This window comes from Pipra filicauda, unplaced genomic scaffold (genome assembly GCF_003945595.2).
Source record: "Pipra filicauda isolate LSUMZ 115617 unplaced genomic scaffold, ASM394559v2 scaffold423_size595307_pilon, whole genome shotgun sequence".
Classification (NCBI taxonomy): domain Eukaryota; kingdom Metazoa; phylum Chordata; class Aves; order Passeriformes; family Pipridae; genus Pipra; species Pipra filicauda.
Window position 1 is genome coordinate 325,115 of NW_024104558.1, and position 19,953 is coordinate 345,067.

At 62.1% G+C, this 19,953-nt stretch overlaps 1 protein-coding gene and 1 long non-coding RNA gene across 2 annotated transcripts; one reads left to right on the top strand and one right to left on the bottom strand.

The window, feature by feature from the left end:
* Window positions 1-1,821: 1,821 nt before the first annotated feature.
* Window positions 1,822-12,959, top strand: MKNK2 (MAPK interacting serine/threonine kinase 2). The gene is made up of 13 exons (XM_027717223.2): window positions 1,822-1,976; window positions 3,877-3,958; window positions 4,133-4,234; window positions 4,344-4,441; window positions 5,387-5,466; window positions 5,925-5,998; window positions 6,084-6,188; window positions 6,498-6,553; window positions 6,811-6,906; window positions 8,377-8,571; window positions 8,665-8,829; window positions 8,932-8,975; window positions 9,269-12,959. Exons 1-13 carry the CDS (start codon window positions 1,929-1,931, stop codon window positions 9,534-9,536), a joined length of 1,413 nt encoding a protein of 470 aa, XP_027573024.1. The 5' UTR covers window positions 1,822-1,928; the 3' UTR covers window positions 9,537-12,959.
* On the bottom strand, window positions 12,447-18,495 carry LOC120324104. Its single transcript, XR_005565114.1, has 3 exons — window positions 18,361-18,495; window positions 16,824-17,038; window positions 12,447-12,726 (listed from the first exon to the last, which is right to left on the bottom strand). It is a non-coding gene; the product is annotated as an uncharacterized LOC120324104 (long non-coding RNA).
* Window positions 18,496-19,953: the final 1,458 nt, after the last annotated feature.

A 19,953-nucleotide genomic window follows, 5' to 3' on the forward strand; every position in this document is an offset into this window, starting at 1 on the left:
GGGGGTGGGGGGTGTGCAGAGAGTGTGCACGGGCTGAGGGGGGGGAGTCCGGGGTGCCGATGGCAGCGGGAGGGGAAGGTCCGACCTGCCGGTAGCAGTCGGTGAGGGGGGTCCGAGGGTGCCGGTGCCGGTGTGGGGGGGTCTGTGGTGCCGGTGTCAGTGAGGGGGGGTCTGTGGTGCCGATGTCGGTGTGGGGGGGTCCGCGGTGCCGATGTCGGGGGGGTCCGCGGTGCCGATGTCGGTGGGGGGGGTCCGCGGTGCCGATGTCGGGGGGGTCCGCGGTGCCGGGGGGGCGGCGGGCGCAGCCAATGCGCGGCCCGGGCGGTGAAGTCACGCTCGGGGCCCGCAGCCATTGGCCCCGCGCCGCCGCTCCGCGCAACGAGCGCGTCAGTTCTCAGCCCCCGCTGGCGTCACGGGGGGGGACGGTCACACACACACACGAGTGGGGGGGTTCCCACGGGGTCATCGAGCCTGAGTGGGGTCCTGCTCCCCCTCCCTCCCCCTCAGTGCTCGTCACAGCCCGCGGGGACAGAGGGACGTGACCCCCCTGCTCTGCTCCCCCTCCGGTGCAGGCCGGGCCGAGCACGGCCCCACTCGTGACATGTGTGGGCTGGGGAGACTCAGAGGGGCCCCCACCCTCCTGCCCTGACTTTCAGAAACACGGAGCCGGCGTGTGCTTGTCCCCGGTGCAGGGGGGTCCCCAAGGGGTGTCCTTGTCCCGGGGTGCAGGATGGGGTACCATCCCTGTGCCCCCATCCCCGTGCCCACGGGTGGGGGGGTTGGGGTGTCTGGGGGTGTCCCTGTCCCCAGTTCAGTGCAGGGGGGGGTCTGAGGGGTGTCCCTGTCACCGGGTGCAGTGCAGGGGGTGACGAGGGGGTGCCCTTGTTTGTGGGTGCAGTGCAAGGGGGGGATTCTGGGGGTGCCCCTGTCCCTGACTGCAGCACAGGGGGTGCCCAGGGGGGTCCGGGACCCCAGAGCAGCACCGGAGGGGGGGCCGGTGCAGCGAGGGAGGTGCCCGAGGAGGGGTGAGGGACCCCCAGGGGCTGTGGGAGGGGGGGTGTTTTGTCCTCGGTGAGTTCCCAGGAGGGGTTGGGGCCTTTTGTGCCAACCGGGGGGTTGTCTGTGTCCCCGGTGGGTGCCCGGGGAGTCGGGGTGTCTGGGGGGGGGCTGTTTGCGTGCCCGGGGGGGGGGTCTGTGTCTTCGGTGGGTGCCCGGGAGGGCAAGTTTATGTTCCCGGGGGGAGCGTTTGTGTCCCTCAGTGGGAGCCCGGGGGGTGTTTGGACCCACGATGAGTTCCCGGGGGGTTTTGTGACCCTCGGGAGGGGTGTCTGTGACCTCGGTAGGTTCCCGGGGGGGGGTGTCCGTGTCCTCGGGAGGTGTCCGGGGGGGGGTTGACCCCCGGGGGGAATTTATGACCCCCGGTGGGTTCCCGGGGTGGGTTTCGTGCCCCCCGGGGGGTGTGTTTGTGTCCCCAGCGGGGTGTCCCCGGGGCGGGGCGGGGCGGGGGGGTGGTGGCGCGGGGGGGGGCGGGGCGGGGGGCGGGGCCGTGCCCGGGGCTATAAAGGCGGCGGGGGCGGGGGCGGCGCGTCCCCCCCCGTTGGCGGCGGAGCGGCGCGGAGCGGAGCGGGCGGCGGTGCGGGGCTGCGGGGCTGCGCTACCACCAGCAGCGGCGGCTCTGCGGGGCCGCGCCGGTGAGCCCGGGACGGGACGGGGGGGGATCCCGGGGGGGCGGCCGCAGCACCGGCTGACACCCCCCCCTCGCCCCCTCCTCTCCCCGCAGGTCTCGGCCACCCCCCGGACTCCCCTCCGGCTCTGCCCGTCCCTCCGCCTCCCTCCCCCCCACCCCTCCGATTTTTTATTTTTCCACACTGCCCCCCCCCCCCCAATTTCTCCCAGAAACGCCGCCCCCCGCCCCCCCCCGCAGCAAGATGGTGCAGAAGAAATCAGATATCCCGGGATTCCACCGTTCCTTCAAGGTAAGGGGCTGCCCCCCCCCGCCACCGCCCCGCTTCCCGGGGATGCTCGGGGTGGGGAGGGACTCTTGGGGGGGCTCCGGGGCCGGGATCGTCCGGCATCGCTGCATCCCCTGCACGGGAACGGGGTGTGGGGGGGAACCAGCCGCTTCCTGCCCCCTCCCCCCCCCGGCAACCCCCAAAATTGAGAAGCAGGGGAGGCACTGCCACCTAAAGCGGGCAGCAGGACCCCCCTGTCCCCCCGTGCCGGGGGTCGGGTCTGTATCCCCCCACCCCCGGGTGAGCGCTGGGCTGCTGCAGCTCCCACGGGGTCCCCGGTGTTGGGGGGGCTGCGCTGTCCCCCCGCCCCGGCCGCGGGGTGCGGGGGGGCTCCCGCGGCGGGGGGAGGGCTCAGGGATTCCCAGGCCCGGCCCGGGGTCGATCCTGCAGCGCCGCCCACCCTGGGTGCTCCGGGTACCCCCAGCCCTGGGCTGTCACCCCCCCGCCGTGCCCCGGCACTGTCACCTCGGGGGGTGTGCGGGGGTCGCTGCGGTCCCGCTCCTTTCGGTGCCGCCCCCCCGCCCCCCTCCTTCCCGGCTGCGGATCGGGGGGACCTTTGTTCGGTTTCGCTCCGGCCCGGGGGGTGCTGGGGGTCCCCCCGCCCCGCCCCCTCATTGCAGTGCCCCCCCCTCCTGCTCGCACGGCCTCTGGCCGGGGTTTGTGCCCCCCCCGGGCTGTCCGGGGATGGAGGGGGGGACACCTCGGCTGTGCCGATGGAGCCGGTGCGCAGCCTCCCCTCCCCCAGACCTTTGTGTGGCGGTGCTGCGGCAGCTGGAGAGGCCCCCCGCCCCCCCGGGCCCCCCAGCACCCCCCTGTACTCCCCGTGCCCCCCCCGTACCTCCCCCCGGAGGCCTCGCCCCCCCCATCCCGCCGGGGCTCATCCCGGGGGCGGCGGCTGCGGGGCGATGCTGCGCCCCCCAGATCCGGCTTTTTGGGGAGGGGGGAGCCGGCAAAACGCAGGGCAGGAGAGTTTTGGCCCCGGAGATCCAGAGTGGTGCTTGGTGGGGGGTTGCTCCTGGCGTGACCCCCGCACCCTGCAGCGGCTGGGGACCCCCCGGCCCCCCCGGGCTGCAGTAAACAGGCACGTTCTGGGTGTTTCTGGCGGTGGCCGGGGTTGGCCGTGCCGGGCTTGGCAGCTGGCCCGGGCACCGGGCGGGTTTGGGAACGCCGCTGGAGCGGCCACCTCCACCCAAACAGATTTCATAATCCCGGGCAGGACCGGGCCTTTTGCCCCCAGCACTGCCCCGGCCCACGGGGCGGCTCGGGAGGGGGGGCAGAGGGGCTCTGTGTCTTTGGGGTGCCACTGGGGTTTGGGGAGGGGGCGGCAGTGGGTCCCATGCCCTCCCTCCATCCCGGGGTGCAGGAGGGTTTGGGGTGAGCCCTGATCCTGCCGGGTTGGGGTGTCCCACAGCCCAGGGGACACAAGGTCCCCTGGAGCAGGACAGAGCGGGCTCCCCCCACCGTGACCTTGCAGAGAGCTGGGAGGACGTGGCCATGGTGGCTCTGGAGCCCGTCCTGCCCTGTGGCCTGTCTGCCTCCCCCTCAGTGCAGGTCAGGTCTGGCTGGAGGTTTGGGGTTGGGTTGTGCGGGAGGCTCCGGTCCCTCTCATCATCCCCCGTGCTGGCCTGGGGGAACAACCCCACACAACCCCACGGCACCGCCCCCACCGGGACATGGGGGCAGACCCTTCCTCCTCCTCCTCTGGCTCTGCAGGGAGCTCTGCCTGTCCCTCCATGAGCTGGTGTCCTGCACCCCGGGGGGGTGAGCCAAGAGCAGGAGTGTGCTGGGCTCCGTGTCCGGGGTGGGCAGCCGGTGGTGGCTGATCCAGTGGCTGCCCCCTCATTCCTGTTCTTGGCTCCCACAGGGACAAAACCCCTTCGACCTGGAGTTTGACCAGTCCAACCACCTGGAGCCCGTTTTCAACTTCGAGTGCCCGCCCCGTCCCGGTGAGTGTTGGGTGCTGCGGGTGCTCCCCGTGGGGCTCCATCCCAGGGGGCTCCTCCCATCCCTGTCTCTGGGATGTCAGCCTTCTGTGCTCCCCCAAAAGCTTTGGGAGCTGCCCCGGGGGTGGTCCCTTTGGGGGAGCAGAGGTGGTGACTGATGGCTTTGCTCTGGCACAGACATGCCTTCAAGTCAACCCATCGACATCCCTGACGCCAAGAAGAGGAACAAGAAGAAGAAGCGCTGCAGGGCCACCGACAGCTTCTCGGGCAGGTTTGAGGGTGAGTGGGGTGACTGGGGCAGGGCTGGGCCCCCCTGCTGTCCCCAGGCTCTGGACAGTGGTGCCCCGTGAGGTGGAGCTGGCAGCTCAAGTGGCCTCTCCCCTGCCAGATGTTTACCAGCTGCAGGAGGAGGTGCTGGGAGAAGGGGCCCACGCCAGAGTCCAGTCCTGCGTGAACCTCATCACCAACAAGGAGTACGCGGTGAAGGTAAAGCTCTGCCTCCCTCCCACCCCCACCCCAGCTTCCCTTTCTGTCCCCCCCAGGCTGGAGCTCTCCCAGCTCCCAGAACCATCCGGTGCTGGCACAGGACGACTTTTTCCTGGGCTGGAGGGGCAGGAGAGGGGCAGGGCTGGGCTGTGCAGGTGCCACACCATCCTCTGCCACCACCCAGCTCCGGCCCCAGGTCCTTTAGCTCTGCTCCCCTCCCTGTCAATTAGGGCAGACTGGAGCTTAAATTAACACTTGCAACATGTCTGGGGACGTGGGGCACAGGGGGCACGTGGTGCTGGCAGGGTGGCCACCTCCCGCTGTCCCCAGGGAGGTCTCCGAGCCCCGGCAAGCATGAGGGTCGTGCTGGGGGGGTTGGGGTGAACCAGCTGCTTTTGGAGTCAGGGATGGGGATCCTGTGGCCCTGCATCTTGCAGGCTGCTGGCCACGGCACAGGGGGCTGTGTCCAAATGCAACCAAATGCCAGGGCAGCTTGGCCTCCCCCCATTGCTCCGGGGGGATCTCTGAGTGGGGAAACTGAGGCAGCAGGGAGGGCTGGGGGGGGGCCCTATGTGCCCCGAAGGGCTGAGCCCAGGGGGAGCACTCACGAGGCTGTGGGTGGGGGGGACCCCCTGCCCCTCCGTGGCACAGCCACCAAGCCCCTGGGGCTGTGGCAGTGCCCAGTGGGGCGAAGGGCCCTCGGCTGGGCCGGCACTGGGGCGTCACATGGAGCTCTCTTGGCCCCGGCCCCAGGAGGGAGCGGCTTGGCACCGGCACTGCCGCTTGGCACCCGCGCCGGGAACAGCCTGTTCTGCTGCCGCCAGCCCGCCGGGCTCCCCGCCCGGCCCCGGGGGTCCCCGCGCCGGGGGGAGGGTGTGGGGGTACCCCGGCCCCTCCCTGGCAGCGCTGCCTCCCCCCTGAGCCTCCCCCCGCTTTCCCTTCCAGATCATAGAGAAGCGCCTGGGACACATCCGGAGCAGGGTGTTCCGGGAGGTGGAGATGCTGTACCAGTGCCAGGGACACAGGTACGGTGGGGCAGGCACTGTGTGCCCCCACTGTGGGCACGGGGGTGGGCTGAGACCAGGGTGACGCTCATGACACCCGTGGGGTGCAGCCGGGACACCCTCGGCCCCACAACCCCTCCCCTTGGCCCCTCTGGCCGGTGTGGGAGCGTCCAGAGGGGGACATTCAGTGGGTGCCGAGGCCATGGGGGCTGTAGTGGCCACATTGGGGCCGGGCCGAGCCCCTGCCCGTGTGTGGGGCGGGGGGGCAGGAGGGTCTGCGAGCAATTAGGGAGGAGTGGGGCGGGCCGGTGAGTCCCTCTCCCCCCTGGAATGCAGCCAGGGGGGCCCTGGCCGTGTGGTTTCAATCACTGGGAACGCAGTTTTCCCCTCCCAGGACGTGGGCTGGTGGGGTCGTGGGGAGGGGGGGACCCAGGAGGTGTTTTGGGGGGATGCCGGGGCTGATCCTGCTGCTCCCGCAGGAACGTCCTGGAGCTGATCGAGTTTTTTGAGGAGGAGGAGAGGTTTTACCTGGTGTTTGAGAAGATGAGGGGAGGTGAGTGCAGTGCCAGGGTCAGGGGGAGCTGGGGTGGGGTGGCAGGACCCCCACGAGCCCCCACTCTGCTCTCCCCTGGCCACAGGCTCCATCCTGACCCACATCCACCGGAGACGCCACTTCAACGAGCTGGAGGCCAGCGTGGTGGTGCGGGATATCGCCAGCGCCCTGCACTTCCTGCACAACAAAGGTGAGCCCCTGGGACACCCTGGGGTGCCCTGGGCCCTCCCGGGGGTGTCAGTGCCCCCCCAGCCCCCTGCCCAGGGGACGGTGCCCATCCCAGTCTGGCCCAGCTGCATCACCCAGCTCCTCGTGGTGCAGATCCTGTTCCTCTGGTTCGTTGGGACTCGGGGCCAGCAGTGATTTCTGCCCTCTGCCAGGGTGTGCAGGCGGGGATTTGGGGTGGGGAGGGAGGGCTCCCTGTGCCACCCCCAGACCTTTCGCTGTGGGGCTCTTGTAGGGGGGGATTTTTGCCCTCATTGGCTCTTCTGCCCCCCAGGGATCGCACACAGGGATCTGAAACCAGAAAATATCCTGTGTGAGAGCCTGGACCAGGTGAGAGGGAGCAGCTGGGGTTGGGTGCAGGGGGTGCTGCCCGGGGGTGTGGACACAGTGGGGGTGCTGCTGAGCGGGGTAGTGGTCACAGGGGGTGTAGCCCCAGGGACACCTCCCCGGATGCTGCAGCACAGGGCGGCGTGAAGCACGACAAGCCCAGGCATTGACCATCTGCAGCCTGGAAGCACGGGCTGTGCTCCTTGGGGGGGCTGCTGGGGCAGGGGGGGTCACCAACCGCTCCTTCTCCCCACCCTCAGGTCTCCCCGGTGAAGATCTGTGACTTCGACCTGGGAAGTGGCATCAAACTGAACGGCGACTGCTCCCCCATCTCCACCCCGGAGCTGCTCACCCCGGTCAGTGCTGGGGGGTGTCAGTCCCTTGGGGGGGGTGTCAGTCTCTTGAGGAGGGGTCCTGCAGGCTTCGGGGCTGGGGCTGTGCGTGGACACCCCCCCGCTGATGCTGCGTGTCCCCCCCGCTGTCCCCCCCGTGCTGTGGCAGGAGAGATGCGGTTACATAACGCGGGGGGGCCGGGGGGCTGGCGCGGCGCCCGGGCTGCTGAGCTCGGTGAGCCTTAGCAACAGCCCGAGCACGGCGGGGCCGGCGCGGCGGCTGCGCCCGCACAAGTGGGTCAGGAACGGGGCTGGGGGGGCTGCGGGAGCCCCCGCGACTCCTGGGCTGGGCCCCCCCGGAGGTTGGACCCCCCCGAAGCTCCCGGGGCGATCCCCGTGTTGCACAGAGCCCCCCCCTCGCTCTTATCTGCGGCGGCAGGTCCCCGCCCTGGGCGGGGTGTTCCCCCGCACCCCGGGATTTTTGGGGTGTGCACGTGCTGGGGGAGGCGGAGCCCGGCTGGTGTGGGGGCACAACAACAGAGATGGGGGCCAAAGCACCCCGGCCCCCCTCGTTCCGCCGTGTGTACCCTCCTGCTGGGGCGGGATCTGAGTCTGGGAGGTGTCCCGAGTTCCCCGTTCTCAGCCCGAGGGGGGTGCCTGCCCCATTCCCGGCGGGATCAGCCCTGCCGTGGAGTCGGCTGCCCCATTCCCGGCGGGATCAGCCCTGCCGCGGTGCCGGGCTCGGGGCCGTGTGTGGGGGTTGTTTTGCTGCGGTGCCATCAGCTGCCGGGGCTGGGGAGGCCCCTGCTCGGAGGCCCCTCTCGTTCCGGGGTGATTATCTGCTGGCTGCAGCTCTTTTCTCCCCCTGGTCACGAGGCCCGTGTGGGCTGCGGGTCATGTGCTGGAAAGCCCCAGAGTCCCTGGAGCGATCGGGGAAGGGCTGGCGCTGCCTCCCCTTCCCGCGGGGTTAACTCCTCCCGCCCCGGAGCCTGCGCCTGCCCCGGCTGCGCTGCCTGGAACGGGCAGGGGAACAGGCAGGGGGAACAGGCAGAGTCAGGCAGAGGAACAGGCAGAGCAGGATTGTCCTTCTGTGTCCTGCAGCCTCTCCCAGGCGATGGAGCGGCTGCTGCCCTGCTGAGCCGGTTGGGTGGCGGTGGTGCTGTGGGGTGTGGGTGCTGTGGGGTGTGGGTGCTGTGGGGTGTGGGTCTGGCTGTCCTGGTGCTGTCCCGCGGGGGTTGCACCCTTTAGACTTTTTTTTTTTTTTCCCCTGTGGGGTGGCAGCTCACTGTTGGGTGACCCCAGAGAGGCAGGTCTGTGGCATCCCCCGTGCTGGGAAACCCTGCAGGATGATCTGCCCTGGCAGGAGCAAATCCCAGGGAGCAGCCCTGTCTGCACCCTCCCTTCAGGGGTGCAGCCCTGTAGCTCTGGCAGAACCCTCCCAGCCCCCTCTGCCCTTGGTGCCCACCCTTTGGACTCACCTGCCTGTCCCCACAGTGTGGCTCAGCCGAGTACATGGCCCCAGAGGTGGTGGAGGCCTTCAACGAGGAGGCCACGATCTACGACAAGCGCTGTGACCTGTGGAGCCTGGGGGTCATCCTGTACATCATGTTGAGTGGGTACCCCCCCTTTGTGGGCCACTGCGGCTCCGACTGCGGCTGGGACCGGGGCGAGGCCTGTCACACCTGCCAGGTACGTGGGGGACCCTGCACTGCCAAACCCACCCCCAGTTTCGCAGCAGCGCCCCTGGCTGAGCCCCTGTGATTTTTTCTCCCCCCTCCCCAGAACATGCTCTTTGAGAGCATCCAGGAGGGGAAGTACGAGTTTCCCGACAAGGACTGGGCGCACATCTCCTTCGGAGCCAAAGACCTCATTTCCAAGCTGCTGGTGAGAGATGCCAAGAAGAGGCTCAGCGCAGCCCAGGTCCTGGAGCACCCCTGGGTGCAGGGGGTGAGTGGTGATGCCCCCTCCCTGCTCTCTGCTCCTAAAATTGGGGTGGGGGGACACCCCCCTGTGGGGTTCCTGGCTCTGACCGACTGTGTTTCATTGCAGTGTGCCCCGGACAACACCCTGCCAACCCCCATCATCCTGCAGAGGTGAGTGTGGGATGGGGGGTCCAGCCACCCAGCCCCAGAAATCCTGACCCAAAACCAAAATCCCAGCCCCAAAAATCCTGGCTCCTCTCCTCAGCACTGCTGTCTACTCCTGCTGCTTTTTGGGGGCTCTGCCACCACAGCTCTGTCTGGGCAGCGGCGGCTGCTGCGAGTTGGGTCCGAGCCAAGTTTTCGGTGCCTGACCATGACCTGCACACGAGGAGGGACAGCCTGATATGTGACCCTGCCCTCCCTGCAGCCCCCCACGCCCCCCTGAGCCCCTGCCTCCCTCTCAGGAACAGCAGTGCCAAAGAGCTCACCTGCTTCGCCGCCGAGGCCATCGCTGTCAACCGCCAGCTGACGCGGCACGACGAGGACGAGGAGGAAGAGGCGGAGGAGGAAGCACGACCCATCATCATCAAAGCTACCTCACGGGCCATGCAGCTCTCCCCCCCCTCCGAGTCCAAGCTGGCCAAGCGGCGGCAGAAGAGCAACCTGGCCAAGGCAGTGGCCGCCGGGCAGCACCTGGTGGCCCCGCTGGTCCTGGTGGCCGACCAAGCCTGAGCGGTGCCCCCTGCACCTGCTGGACCCCATATCCCCCCTTCTCCTTTCTTTCTTCCCCCCTTTCCCCCCCACCCAACCTCACCGTTTCTGGCTAGTGACAAGATCAGGACTCGTCCCTGTGGCTGGTTTCCAAGGTTTTGCTGATCTTGTAGGTCTGGGGGTGGGAGGGTTTGTTTAAGATCTTTTTTTTTTTTTTAAGGTATTAAATCAAGCGTGAGGTTGCTTCACCCAGGGCACACTCAAGGACATCTGACAGACACATGGACTTTTGTTCCCCGACTCTTGGTTTCTCCTCTGACATTTCCCCCCCTCCCCGACACCAAAGGACTCTTTGTACCCGCGGCTGCTTTGACGATTTCAGCTCATTTCATACTGTGAACAAAAGACCCTCGGTCGCGTTTCCAACAACGGGAGTCGCATTTTAACCTCGTCCCTCCCCTCGGAGCTGCAGGTTTTTCTCCGATGTTGGGGTAGATCCCACAAAACCCCCCTTTCCCGGGGGTCTGGGAGGCACCTCCGTCCCGGGCTGGGGGCTGTCCCTGGCTCTGCTCCGGGGGGACACGGTGGGTGTTGTGCAGGGAACCGCTCGGGCCGGGGGGAGATGGTGCCAGCGAGGGAGCAGTGCCCTGTCCCACCGAGCCACCCTCTCTCCTCGGCATCCCAGAATAAGCTATTCACCCCCTTCTTTTCTTTCTTTTTCCTTTTTTTTTTTTTTTTTTTTTTTTTGATGATTGTTGGTTTTAAACTGCTAGCTGTGCTTCTCTACAGGGCACAGAGAAATGTCTTCCTTTCCTCCCTCCTGCGCTCCGGCAGCGGCTCCTGGGGGTAAGGCCAGAGCCGGGGGATTCGCAGGCACCCAGGGCTGTGCTCTTGTGCCAGGGCAGGGGTTGTACCCCCTGGGTTTGGAGGCGCTGGTGGCTGTGCCCTGGTGGAGGTGTGAGGGGGATGAGGTGTTCAGGGTGGCCAGAGCAGCCAGAAACTCCCTCTGGGAATAGTTGTGCTCCGTGGAAAGCAAGGAGCCACTTAAGGAGTGCCGGGACCTGCTGCAGGACAGTGAGACCTGCTGTGGCTTCGGGCTGGCCCCGAGGCTGCTGTGGCAGGAGGGTCTGGGGGCACAGAGGGTGCCCAGTGCCCTAGGGATACCAGTGGGGAGCAGCCAGGCTGGTGGCAGCACCCGAGGGCCGCAGTGTTGGGGGAGCAGCCTGGGGACGGCTCAGAATGTGGGGCTGGAGGGCCTGGGGTCGGGGCAGAGGACAGTGCTGGTGTGTGTGTTCATGGATGTGCATCCGTGTTCACGTGTGTTCAGGCGCTGCCCTTTCCTCAGGGCTTGCTTTGGGGAAGGGAAGGAATGCATGGCAGGGAAGGGCTTGGAATGCTGAGCTGGGATGAGGCCCTTGGCTGGTTTCTGGGTCTGGCCAGGAGGCACTTGGGGCTGGGCTGGCCTCCAGCTCCCCCCAGTGCCTCCAGATCCCCCCGACACCCCTGCGCCCCACCACAGGCACGGCCATGGGTTGGGCCACCAAGCTGTGCCCGCTGCCACCCCCCCATTCCGCCGGGAAGGGAGTGCCCCTTTCACAGCCCCTGCCCACTCAGTGCTTGGAGCTTTATATTTTGCAAAAGCAGCCTCGTGTGCACAGGTGAGGGTTTGGGAGCTCTGAGCCGGGGGAGAAGAGGCTTCCCTGGGTCTTCAGCTGAAGTCAGTCGCTGTCTCTGGAAAAAAACCGAAAGTTCTCCTTTTCATTTTAAGACTGCTGACAGCAATACTATGCAATATATGTTGTTTTTTGTTTCAGGGAGGTGTGTGTGAGTTATCTTGGGGGAGGATGGGCAGGGGTGTTGGAGCTTAGGGCAGGGGCCATCTTCTCTCACCCTTCCTGGCCTTTCTGCTGACCCGGGGGCCATGGGGGAGGGCGGCTCCATCCCCATCCCACCCCCCCAAAAACTGCCTCGCCCTTGCAGTCAGCCCTCTCCCAGTCCCACCATGCTGGGTGGGGAGGAGCGAGGTGGTGATGAGGGGAGACCCCCCCACGCAGGCACTGGGACACCCCGGAGAGGCCTCCTTTAACAGAAAGGAAGAAAGTCCATCTTGATTGTACATTGTTACTTTCTATAGCTTATTTTATCAGTTGTAGATAATTCCTCGTTGTCTTATATTAAGAAATACTTGAATGATGTACAGTACAGCGATGCCTTGAGCTGGTATTGTGAAGCTATTGTTGATGCTGCACGGCGCAGCCTTTTTTTAACAAAACAAAAATCACACAAAATCCGTGGGAAGGGGATGGCAGGGGGATGTCTGGGATTTATCTGTCCCCCCTGTGCTGCGGATGTTGGCAAGCTGAGTTCCCCCTTTTCCCCACGTGTAAGCGCGATGTTTTATATAAATATACGAACACACCCTCTCTGGTGGAGGCGGGCGCGTGGCCTGGGTGACCCGTGCTGTGCTGGGAGCGTGTCCCGTGGGCACCTGGGGTGTCCCTGGCCGGGAATGTGCAGCTGGAAGGTGCTGTGGGGGTTTGTGGCGAGGGGATGGATGTGCCAGAGGGTGCCCGAGCTCGGCCCAGGCTTGGCTTCGTGTTTGGGGCGGGGGTTCGGTTGGTGAACCCAGCGCTTGGGGTGACCCATGGCAGGGTTCAGGTGTTGGGAGAGAATCTTTAATTGCCTCTAGAGCTGGGGATTGACTCTGGAATGGCTCCAGTCTGACTCGTGGCAGTGCTGGGCACCCCTGGGTGCCTCAGTGGGACAGGGATGGCTGGGGAGACCCTCATGCCAGCGCCTCTCCCGAGGCGGTTTCCAGACAGATGCTCCCGTGGTCCAGCACCAGCGACCCCTTTTCACCAACACCCTTCTTCTTCCTCTTCCCAGGCTTCTTCCCCCCCTACCCATAGAGCATCTATCTTGGAAACCAACTTCAAAAAGATTTTCTTCTTTTTTTTTTTTTATTATTTTTTTTTTTAAGCTGGAAACTTTAAGCGTTTTGGCTTCCTCTCCTTCCCCCCCCTTCCTTCAGCCAACTAACTCGACTTTAGAACTGGTTAGAAACGTTTACTGTGAAGCTCTAACTCTTTTTATCAAACCAGGAGAAGCTTTCTCTTCTTTACAATTGATGAAGACTGCCAAAGCTGGTTCCACAGGAGTCACGTTATCGCACTGTTGGTTTGTGCAGCAGCGGCCTCTGCTCGGGGGCTGGCTGGGAAATAAAAACTGAAAATATTAAAAAAAAAAACAACAAAAAAATCAACAAAAAAACAAAAACAAAAAAGGAAAAAAAAAAAGAAAAAACCCACACAAAAATAAGCACTTTACTTGTATGTACCAGGTGACCTGATACAGCTGAATTGAAGTTTTCCTTTATAACAATTGTTGATGCCAGAATTTTGTATTCTGTTTTGTAAGAATTTAATAAAAATGCATTGAGACCTACGTGGTGGGCAGGTGCTTGTGGCAGGTGGGTGGATTGGGCGAGGTGGGAGGGGGAGAGAGACCCCTGGGTCTTCCCACTGTTGGCCTTCCCAGCTTCCAGTGGCTCCTGGTCCAGGGGGGCTGGGAGTGTGAGTGCAGTGGGATCCAGGAATAGGGGCTGGCAGCAGCTCCGGCCCTGACTCACTTTTCCAGCAGGATGGTGTGATCCTTGAATCCCCAGCGGGACCTGGAGGTCACGGGCAGGGCTGTGCTCCCTGCCAGCTGCAAACAGCTTTTGGGGGCTGCTCTGCCACCCCCTGATCCACCCCCTGGTCCATCCTCCCCACACATCCACCTGCCAGGGGGTGAGGGGGAAGAGGAGGCCAGAGGAAGGTTGTGAGGAGGGATCTGGGAGGTTTGGGGATGGAGGAAGTGGTGTGGACTGGAGGTTGGGGATCAGGGTATGGGAAAGGGCTTTTTCCCAGGGCAGGGCTGCCCTTGTGGAGTTTTTTTTAATGTATTCTAATTTTTAAGGTATTTTCTGGCCTGGCAAATTACTTTTGCTGCCATGCTAGGGGGGATGGAGCTGGATCCCTCTGGATGCCCTTGTTATGGCAGGTGGGGATGCCCTGGCTGGCACTGCTGTCCTGGCAGACCCCCATCTGTGGCACTCCCGCTTTTTGGGGATGGGCTGTGGGATCTGCTGTGGACCAGCTGCTGCTCCTGGCTCTGAGCTGAGAGAGCCCCACTCAATGGCCAGAAATCTGGGCTCACGGCCTGGGAAATGGTGCTTCCTGCAGCACCTGGATCCAGACAGGACTCCTCCGGGGGCCTCCTCTCCCTGGTTGCTCCAGGACAGCCCAGGGTGGGAGCAGGGCTGGGGTTCCCTGGATGCAGAGAATGAGGAGTGTCTCCCGGTCCCATCCCATGGTGCTGTTCCTGCCTTTGTTGAACAAAGTCATTGCTCCCTCCTGGACCTGGGGCCACCAACTGGTGACCTTGGACATTTCAGGAGCATCCAGTTCTTGGCTCTCCTTCCCTGTTGTGTATCTTGCTCTCCTTCCCCTCTTGTTTGTTGTCTCCCCATCCAGAAACCCCTCCCCCCCTGCTCTTTGCTCATGGGTTATCCTGCAGAAAATCCACCTTCCAAGATTCCAGGTGGATCCCAGGCAGGTGGTGTGCCAAAGGCAGCTTTGCTGCAGACGCTGGTTTAGGTTTTAATCTCAGCAATTCCTTTGTGGGTCCCTCTTTCCCCCTTCCCTCCCTCCACCACCCCCAAAACTGCCCGGCAGTTGGAACCCATCCCGGAGCACGTGCGGAGAAGGGCAGCCCTGAAAATAACCCAGCGCTGGGTTAAAATAACCCGCGCTGCTCTGGGGCCTGAGCATCGGCCCAAAATAGGCTCCACCGGGATAAGGGCACTATAAATACCCTGGCATGGATTTGCAGTGGAGAAAAGCCCTGCAGAGGAGCAGAGGCGATGCCACCCACGGTGGCCTGGAGCAAAGGGGCCACTGCAGAGCCACCAGGGTGACCTGGGTGATGTGGGGGAATCAGTCAGGCTGTGGGTGACGTGGTGGCTTGTGCCAGTTCTCGGGATTTGATGGAGCCAGCGGGTCCCAATGGGATCTGAGTGGCTGCTGGGGTCACACTTGGGTTCAGCCCAGGGCACCGAGGCACGTGAAGTGTCCTCAGTGTTTTGGGTCTAAGTCTGGCTCTGCTGGTGAAAGATGATGATCCAGGTGATTAATCAAAGTTTTGATTCACTATCTGCCCAAAACCCAAAGTTTTCTTTTCTTCCTTTCCTCACTGAAGTGAGGAATGTGCATTCCCTCAGCCCAGACTGCCCTCCTGAACCATCCATGAGCCCCGAACCCACGCTGGGCATGTGGAGAGGAAGGTGTGAAGGGCTGTTTTGGATCAAAAAAAGGTTTAGTTTTCCTTTTTGTGCTTTTAAAACGTTTTCTGGGATGGGGCAGAGGAAAGAAGAAACCCTGTGTGTTTTGCAGTGAGTCACCTCTCCTGTCGAGGCAACCAAAACAAACCAGTCTGGGCTTTTTTTGGTAGAAGGTGTCACTTTGTGGCTGGTGTGTGTAGGTTCTCCCTCTGGAGCCATCTCAGGGAGTGACGTGCACCCTGGGAGAGCCCTGTGTGCAGCTCTGGCTCTGCCTGTGGCCAGCTGGTCCCCCTGCACCAGGATGAGCCTTGGTGGCATCGGCATGACCTGGCACATGTTTCCTCTGCTGCCTGGAAAAGCCTTTGGTCAGCCTTGTTTGTGGTTTTGGATGGTGAAGGGTGGCTTTTGGAGAGCCATGTGGAGCAGGTTTGGCTTTCCCACAGGATTTCAGCTCCCTGTGGGATCACACAGGCCTTGGGAGCTGCGGTTGATCACAGGAGTGGAGCAGCACCAGGTTTTCTCAAAACCCAGGAGAGCATTTCCAGCTGTGCCCCTCGGAGGCTCCGCCATGCCCGTGGCTGGAGCTGGCTGTGGACTCCTGAGTCCCCTTCTCTCCTGGCTGAAGGTTTAAATCAAGGCCTGGTGCTGTCACACAGGGTTTGGCAGGTCCCACTTTGCCCTCCTCTGGCTCACCCCCAGGATGTCTCCATCTTTGCCACACATCCTCCTTGGAGCTTCCTGGAGCTTCCTTATGCCTTAACATGACTCCTTGAGTCAGCCAGGGGAGAGCTACCTCTGCCTTCCCATCTTTTCCTTGGAACACATATCCCAAATGTATTTTTTTGCCTTCAGAGATGAAGAAGGGCCGGGAATTCCCCGCCATCCAACTCTGAGCACCCCGATCCCACCAGTTTCATTCCAGCTCCTCGTAGCCCTGTGTATCCCAGACCCTTCATTCCCAGCCCTGGATGTGGTCAGTGCTCCATCCCCCCCAGCTGAACCACTGCTGGAGTGAGGCTTTTGCTCCCCCTGTGATTGCCCCAGCTAGAACAGCACTGCCTCTGCCCAGTGCCTGATCTCTGGAGGAATCTGTTGGCTGTTGGATCCAGGAATAATGACCCTGTGCTCCCAGGTCTATTTTTGGGATTTTAAGGACTCCTGCATGGCACTAGTGTTTGTATTTCCCTGGTGTTGGTCCGGGGTTGTGCAACAAACACCTCACCCTATCCCACAGTGCCAAGGTGAGTGTCCCACAGGGATTTCTGTGCCATCTGGATTATCCCTTATTTCCACAGCTGTGTTTCCTTACACTGGACCTGAGTTGAGGGTCTGGCTCCTGCCACAAGATCAATCACCCTTGTTTGGTTCACCACATGCCAAATTACTGGGATCTGTCTGGAGCACTGGCACGGAGCAGGGTGGTGGTGCTGGTGGGATCAGCATCGAACGGGGAGGGATCCAATGGATGCCAAATCCCCTCCCTGTGTGATGGAGAACCACGTCCTCCCTGGCGAGGCACACCATCCCCTCAGAGACACCACAGTTGCTTGAGGATGGCCATGGATTTGCTGGGATTTGGGAGCAGGGAAGGCTATGGTGGAGAGGCTTCAGCCTCCATCACCTCCCTCCCCGTCAGCGTGGGTTGGGCTGGATGTTCCTGCACCTCCTGGGCAGGCGACATTCCTGCAACACTCCTGAAGCTGGAGGAATGTGGGACCACGAAGCCAGTGCCCACCACCCACTTCCTACTGCCAGGGGTGCAGCACAGTATAACTGTGTAAAAACCCACTTTTGGTGGTTTGGGGTTTCTGTCCTGACTGCTCTTGCACGTAAAGGAACACGCCCCCCAAGCACTGGTTGCTTTGCAGGAAGAAACTGCCAGTGCAAAATGCAACACAGAGAAAACATGTCACTGGAAAATATGAAATACACCTGCCAGTACGTCTTTTCAAAACCAAAGGAGCCTGCACTGTTTGGTGGTCTCTAACCTTAGTCTCAGAGCAGCTCTTGAAGATACTGAGCAGACAAAACTGTTCAGTGCATCCGTCATCAAAGCTCGCTCCTTCTGCCAGATCTCACAGCAAATCTCTGCTCTGCCACGCTCAGCGAAAAGAAAAACACCAAAAGGAAAACTCTGTGTAATAGAGGGTGGATAATCTTCTTCCTCCTTTAGGAAAAGTGTGTTCTCTCTTGCTTCAACCTGCTTTTAACACACACACACATAGACACAGGGATGAGGCTCCAGCCCCCACCCCGTCCAAGCACCCAGCCGGGCACTGCGAGGCTTCAGCTCCCTCTAATGTTTCTGGCCCGACAGGAGGATCCCGAACGGGACAGGCCCGCGCAGGGAGCGGGCGGGCGGCCAGGCGAGCGCGGCCCGAGGGGAGAATGTGACGCTGCAAACGTGTGGAAGCAGCTGGGCCGGCCCAGGGGGAGTGTGTGCGTGTGATGTGCCGAGCAAACGGCGTGAGAGGGGAAAGGCTGCAGCGCTCTGGAAGGGAATGCGGCTGATTCAATGCTCGGTTAGTAACAACAAATGAAAGACTTCGCAGCAAAAAGGGCCGTTCCTCCAAAAACTACTATTTTTTAACAGTCTAAATAAATACTCTAAAATACTCCAAGTGTTTCCATCCCTGGGAATGTTCAAAAAACGTGTGGATGTGGCACTTGGGAACAAACATGGTGGTGGTGGATTGATGGTTGGACTTAATGATCTTAAAGGTCTTTTCCATCCCTAATGATTCTGTGATTTTATGGTTCTACTCATTCCTGCCTGCACAGGGACTATTAGGACAAGAGCTCTGAGCTCTGCATGGCTTGTGGCCACAGAAGTTTCCCAACCCCGTCCACGTGAAGTGCAACACAGCTTTAAAAACTGCAGCAGAAGAAGCAGAAATGGGCATTTGATAACATAAATACAAAACAAAGTTGGAAGCTCTTGATCAAAATTAGTGGTGTGACACCACCACGGCTGTGGTGGTTCGTGGTGAGAACCTGGAGCTGTAGGAGGGTATGGAAGCATTGAATCCATACAAACAGCACAGAATCCATACAAACAGCACCCAATCCGTACAAACAGCACCCAACCCACACAAACAGCACATCAGTGTGTGTTACAGGAGGTGTAACACCGAGGCACAGGAAGCAGAAGGGGCAGCCTGGCCATCTCCTCGCTGACATGCTGAGTCCCAGCCCACAGGAATGGATGTGTGAGTGCAACACAGATCAGGGGACGGATAACAGGGAGAGGGGGAATGTAATTACCCTGCGAAGAATAAATCACTTTAACGGTTCAGTTACTGAGATCACAGCGAGGCAGTGGCACAGCCTCTTAATTAATCTTCTGCTTTGCAGCCTGTTCCTGCCCCTGCTCCATCTCCACCTCACCCTGGGGAGGACACTCCATGGTGGGGACACAGCAGCTGAGCAGATCCAGGAGGATCTCGGGAGCAGCAGGGCATGCCCAGGTGAGGGATCAGCCTGTCCCGGGGAGAGCTGTGCTCCCTGCTCTGTGCAGGGTCATACCTGTGGTGATCCTGGTGATGTGGTACCCCTGTGGTGCTCCAGGCCTGTGTCAGCAGCAGCAGTCAGGAACTCTGAGCTAATTATTGTGAGGAATTGCTGGGCACAAAGCAGGTCTGGGGATGGCAAAGCCCTGGGTCTGCTGGATTGTGAGAGCATGAAGGGAGAGCCTCCCCTTCACCCCAATCCCACCCACTGCCCCTCTCCACAGCCCAAACCTCCCTGGCTCCTCACCCCCAGCGCCGACCCCCTTCAGCCCCACAAGTCCCAAGCTCCCCTCCATGAATTCCACCCCCATTTCTCATCCCTTCACAAACTGCTCTTTGGGCCCTCTCACCCCTTATCCTTGCCAGAATGACTCCCTTCACAGGATGGTCCCTTTATTCCCCAAAATTGCCTCCTGGGGATTGCTCCTCTTCACTGCCCACATTGCTCCTCAGGGAAATGAGGAGCCTGTGCCTTGTCTCCCAAACTGCCCCTCGGGGATTCCTCCCCTCACTCCTCCACATTGTTCCTCAGGGAATCACCTCCTTATCCCTCAAAACTGTCCCTCAGGGATCACTCCCTCACTCCCCTTCAGGGACTGCCCCCTCTTCTTACAAAACTGGGCCTCGGGAATGAGCCTCTGTCCTTCTCAGGGATCACCCCCTTGTCCCCCAAACTTCCTGCTAGGGATTGCTTCCTGTGCCCCCCCCCCCCCCCCCCATTGCTCCTAAGGGAAATGCCCCCTTATCTCCCAAAACTGCTCCTCAGGGATCACCCCCTCACAACTCAGGGATTGTTCCCATCACTCCCCCACATTGCTCCTCAGGGAATTGCTCCCTTATCACCCCACACTGCCCCTCAGAGATTGTTCCTCTTGCCCACCCCCACCATGTTGCTCCTCAGGGAAATGTCTCCTTGTCCTCAAAACTGCCCCCCAGGGATGGCCCCTCATCCCCTTCAGGGATCATCACCTCCTTACTCTTCCTCCAGGATCAACTCTCATCCTCCAAACTGCCCCTCAGGGATAGCCCCTCATCACCCTCAGGGATCACCCCCTCATCCCCAAATCTGCCCCTCAGGGATTGCTCCTCTCACTCCTCCACATTGTTCCTTAGGGAATCGCCCCCTTTCCCCCCAGAACTGCCCCTCAGGGATTGATTGCTTCACTATATTGCTCCTCAGGGAAATACTGCCTTACCCTCAAAACTGCCCCTCAGGGATGGCCTCTCATCCCCCTCAGGGATCACCCCTCATCCTCCAAACTGCACCTCAGGGATCGCCCACCAAAACTGCCCCTCAGGGATTGATCCCCTCACTCCCCTATGTTGCTCCTCAGGGAAATGCACCCTCATCCCCAAAATTGCCCCTCGGGGATGGCTCCTCATGCTCCTCAGAGACGACCCCTTCCCCTCAGGGATGTGCTCTCATCCCCCTCATGGATCTCCCCCAGATCCCCCAAACTGCCCCTCGGAGATGGCCCCTCATCCCCCCAAATGTCCCTCAGGGATGGCCCCTCATTCCCCTCAGGGATCGCCCCCTCATCCCCCAAACTGCCCCTCGGGCACCTCACTCTCCCCAAAGCTCGCCCCTTTAGGTGTCACGCCCTCGCTC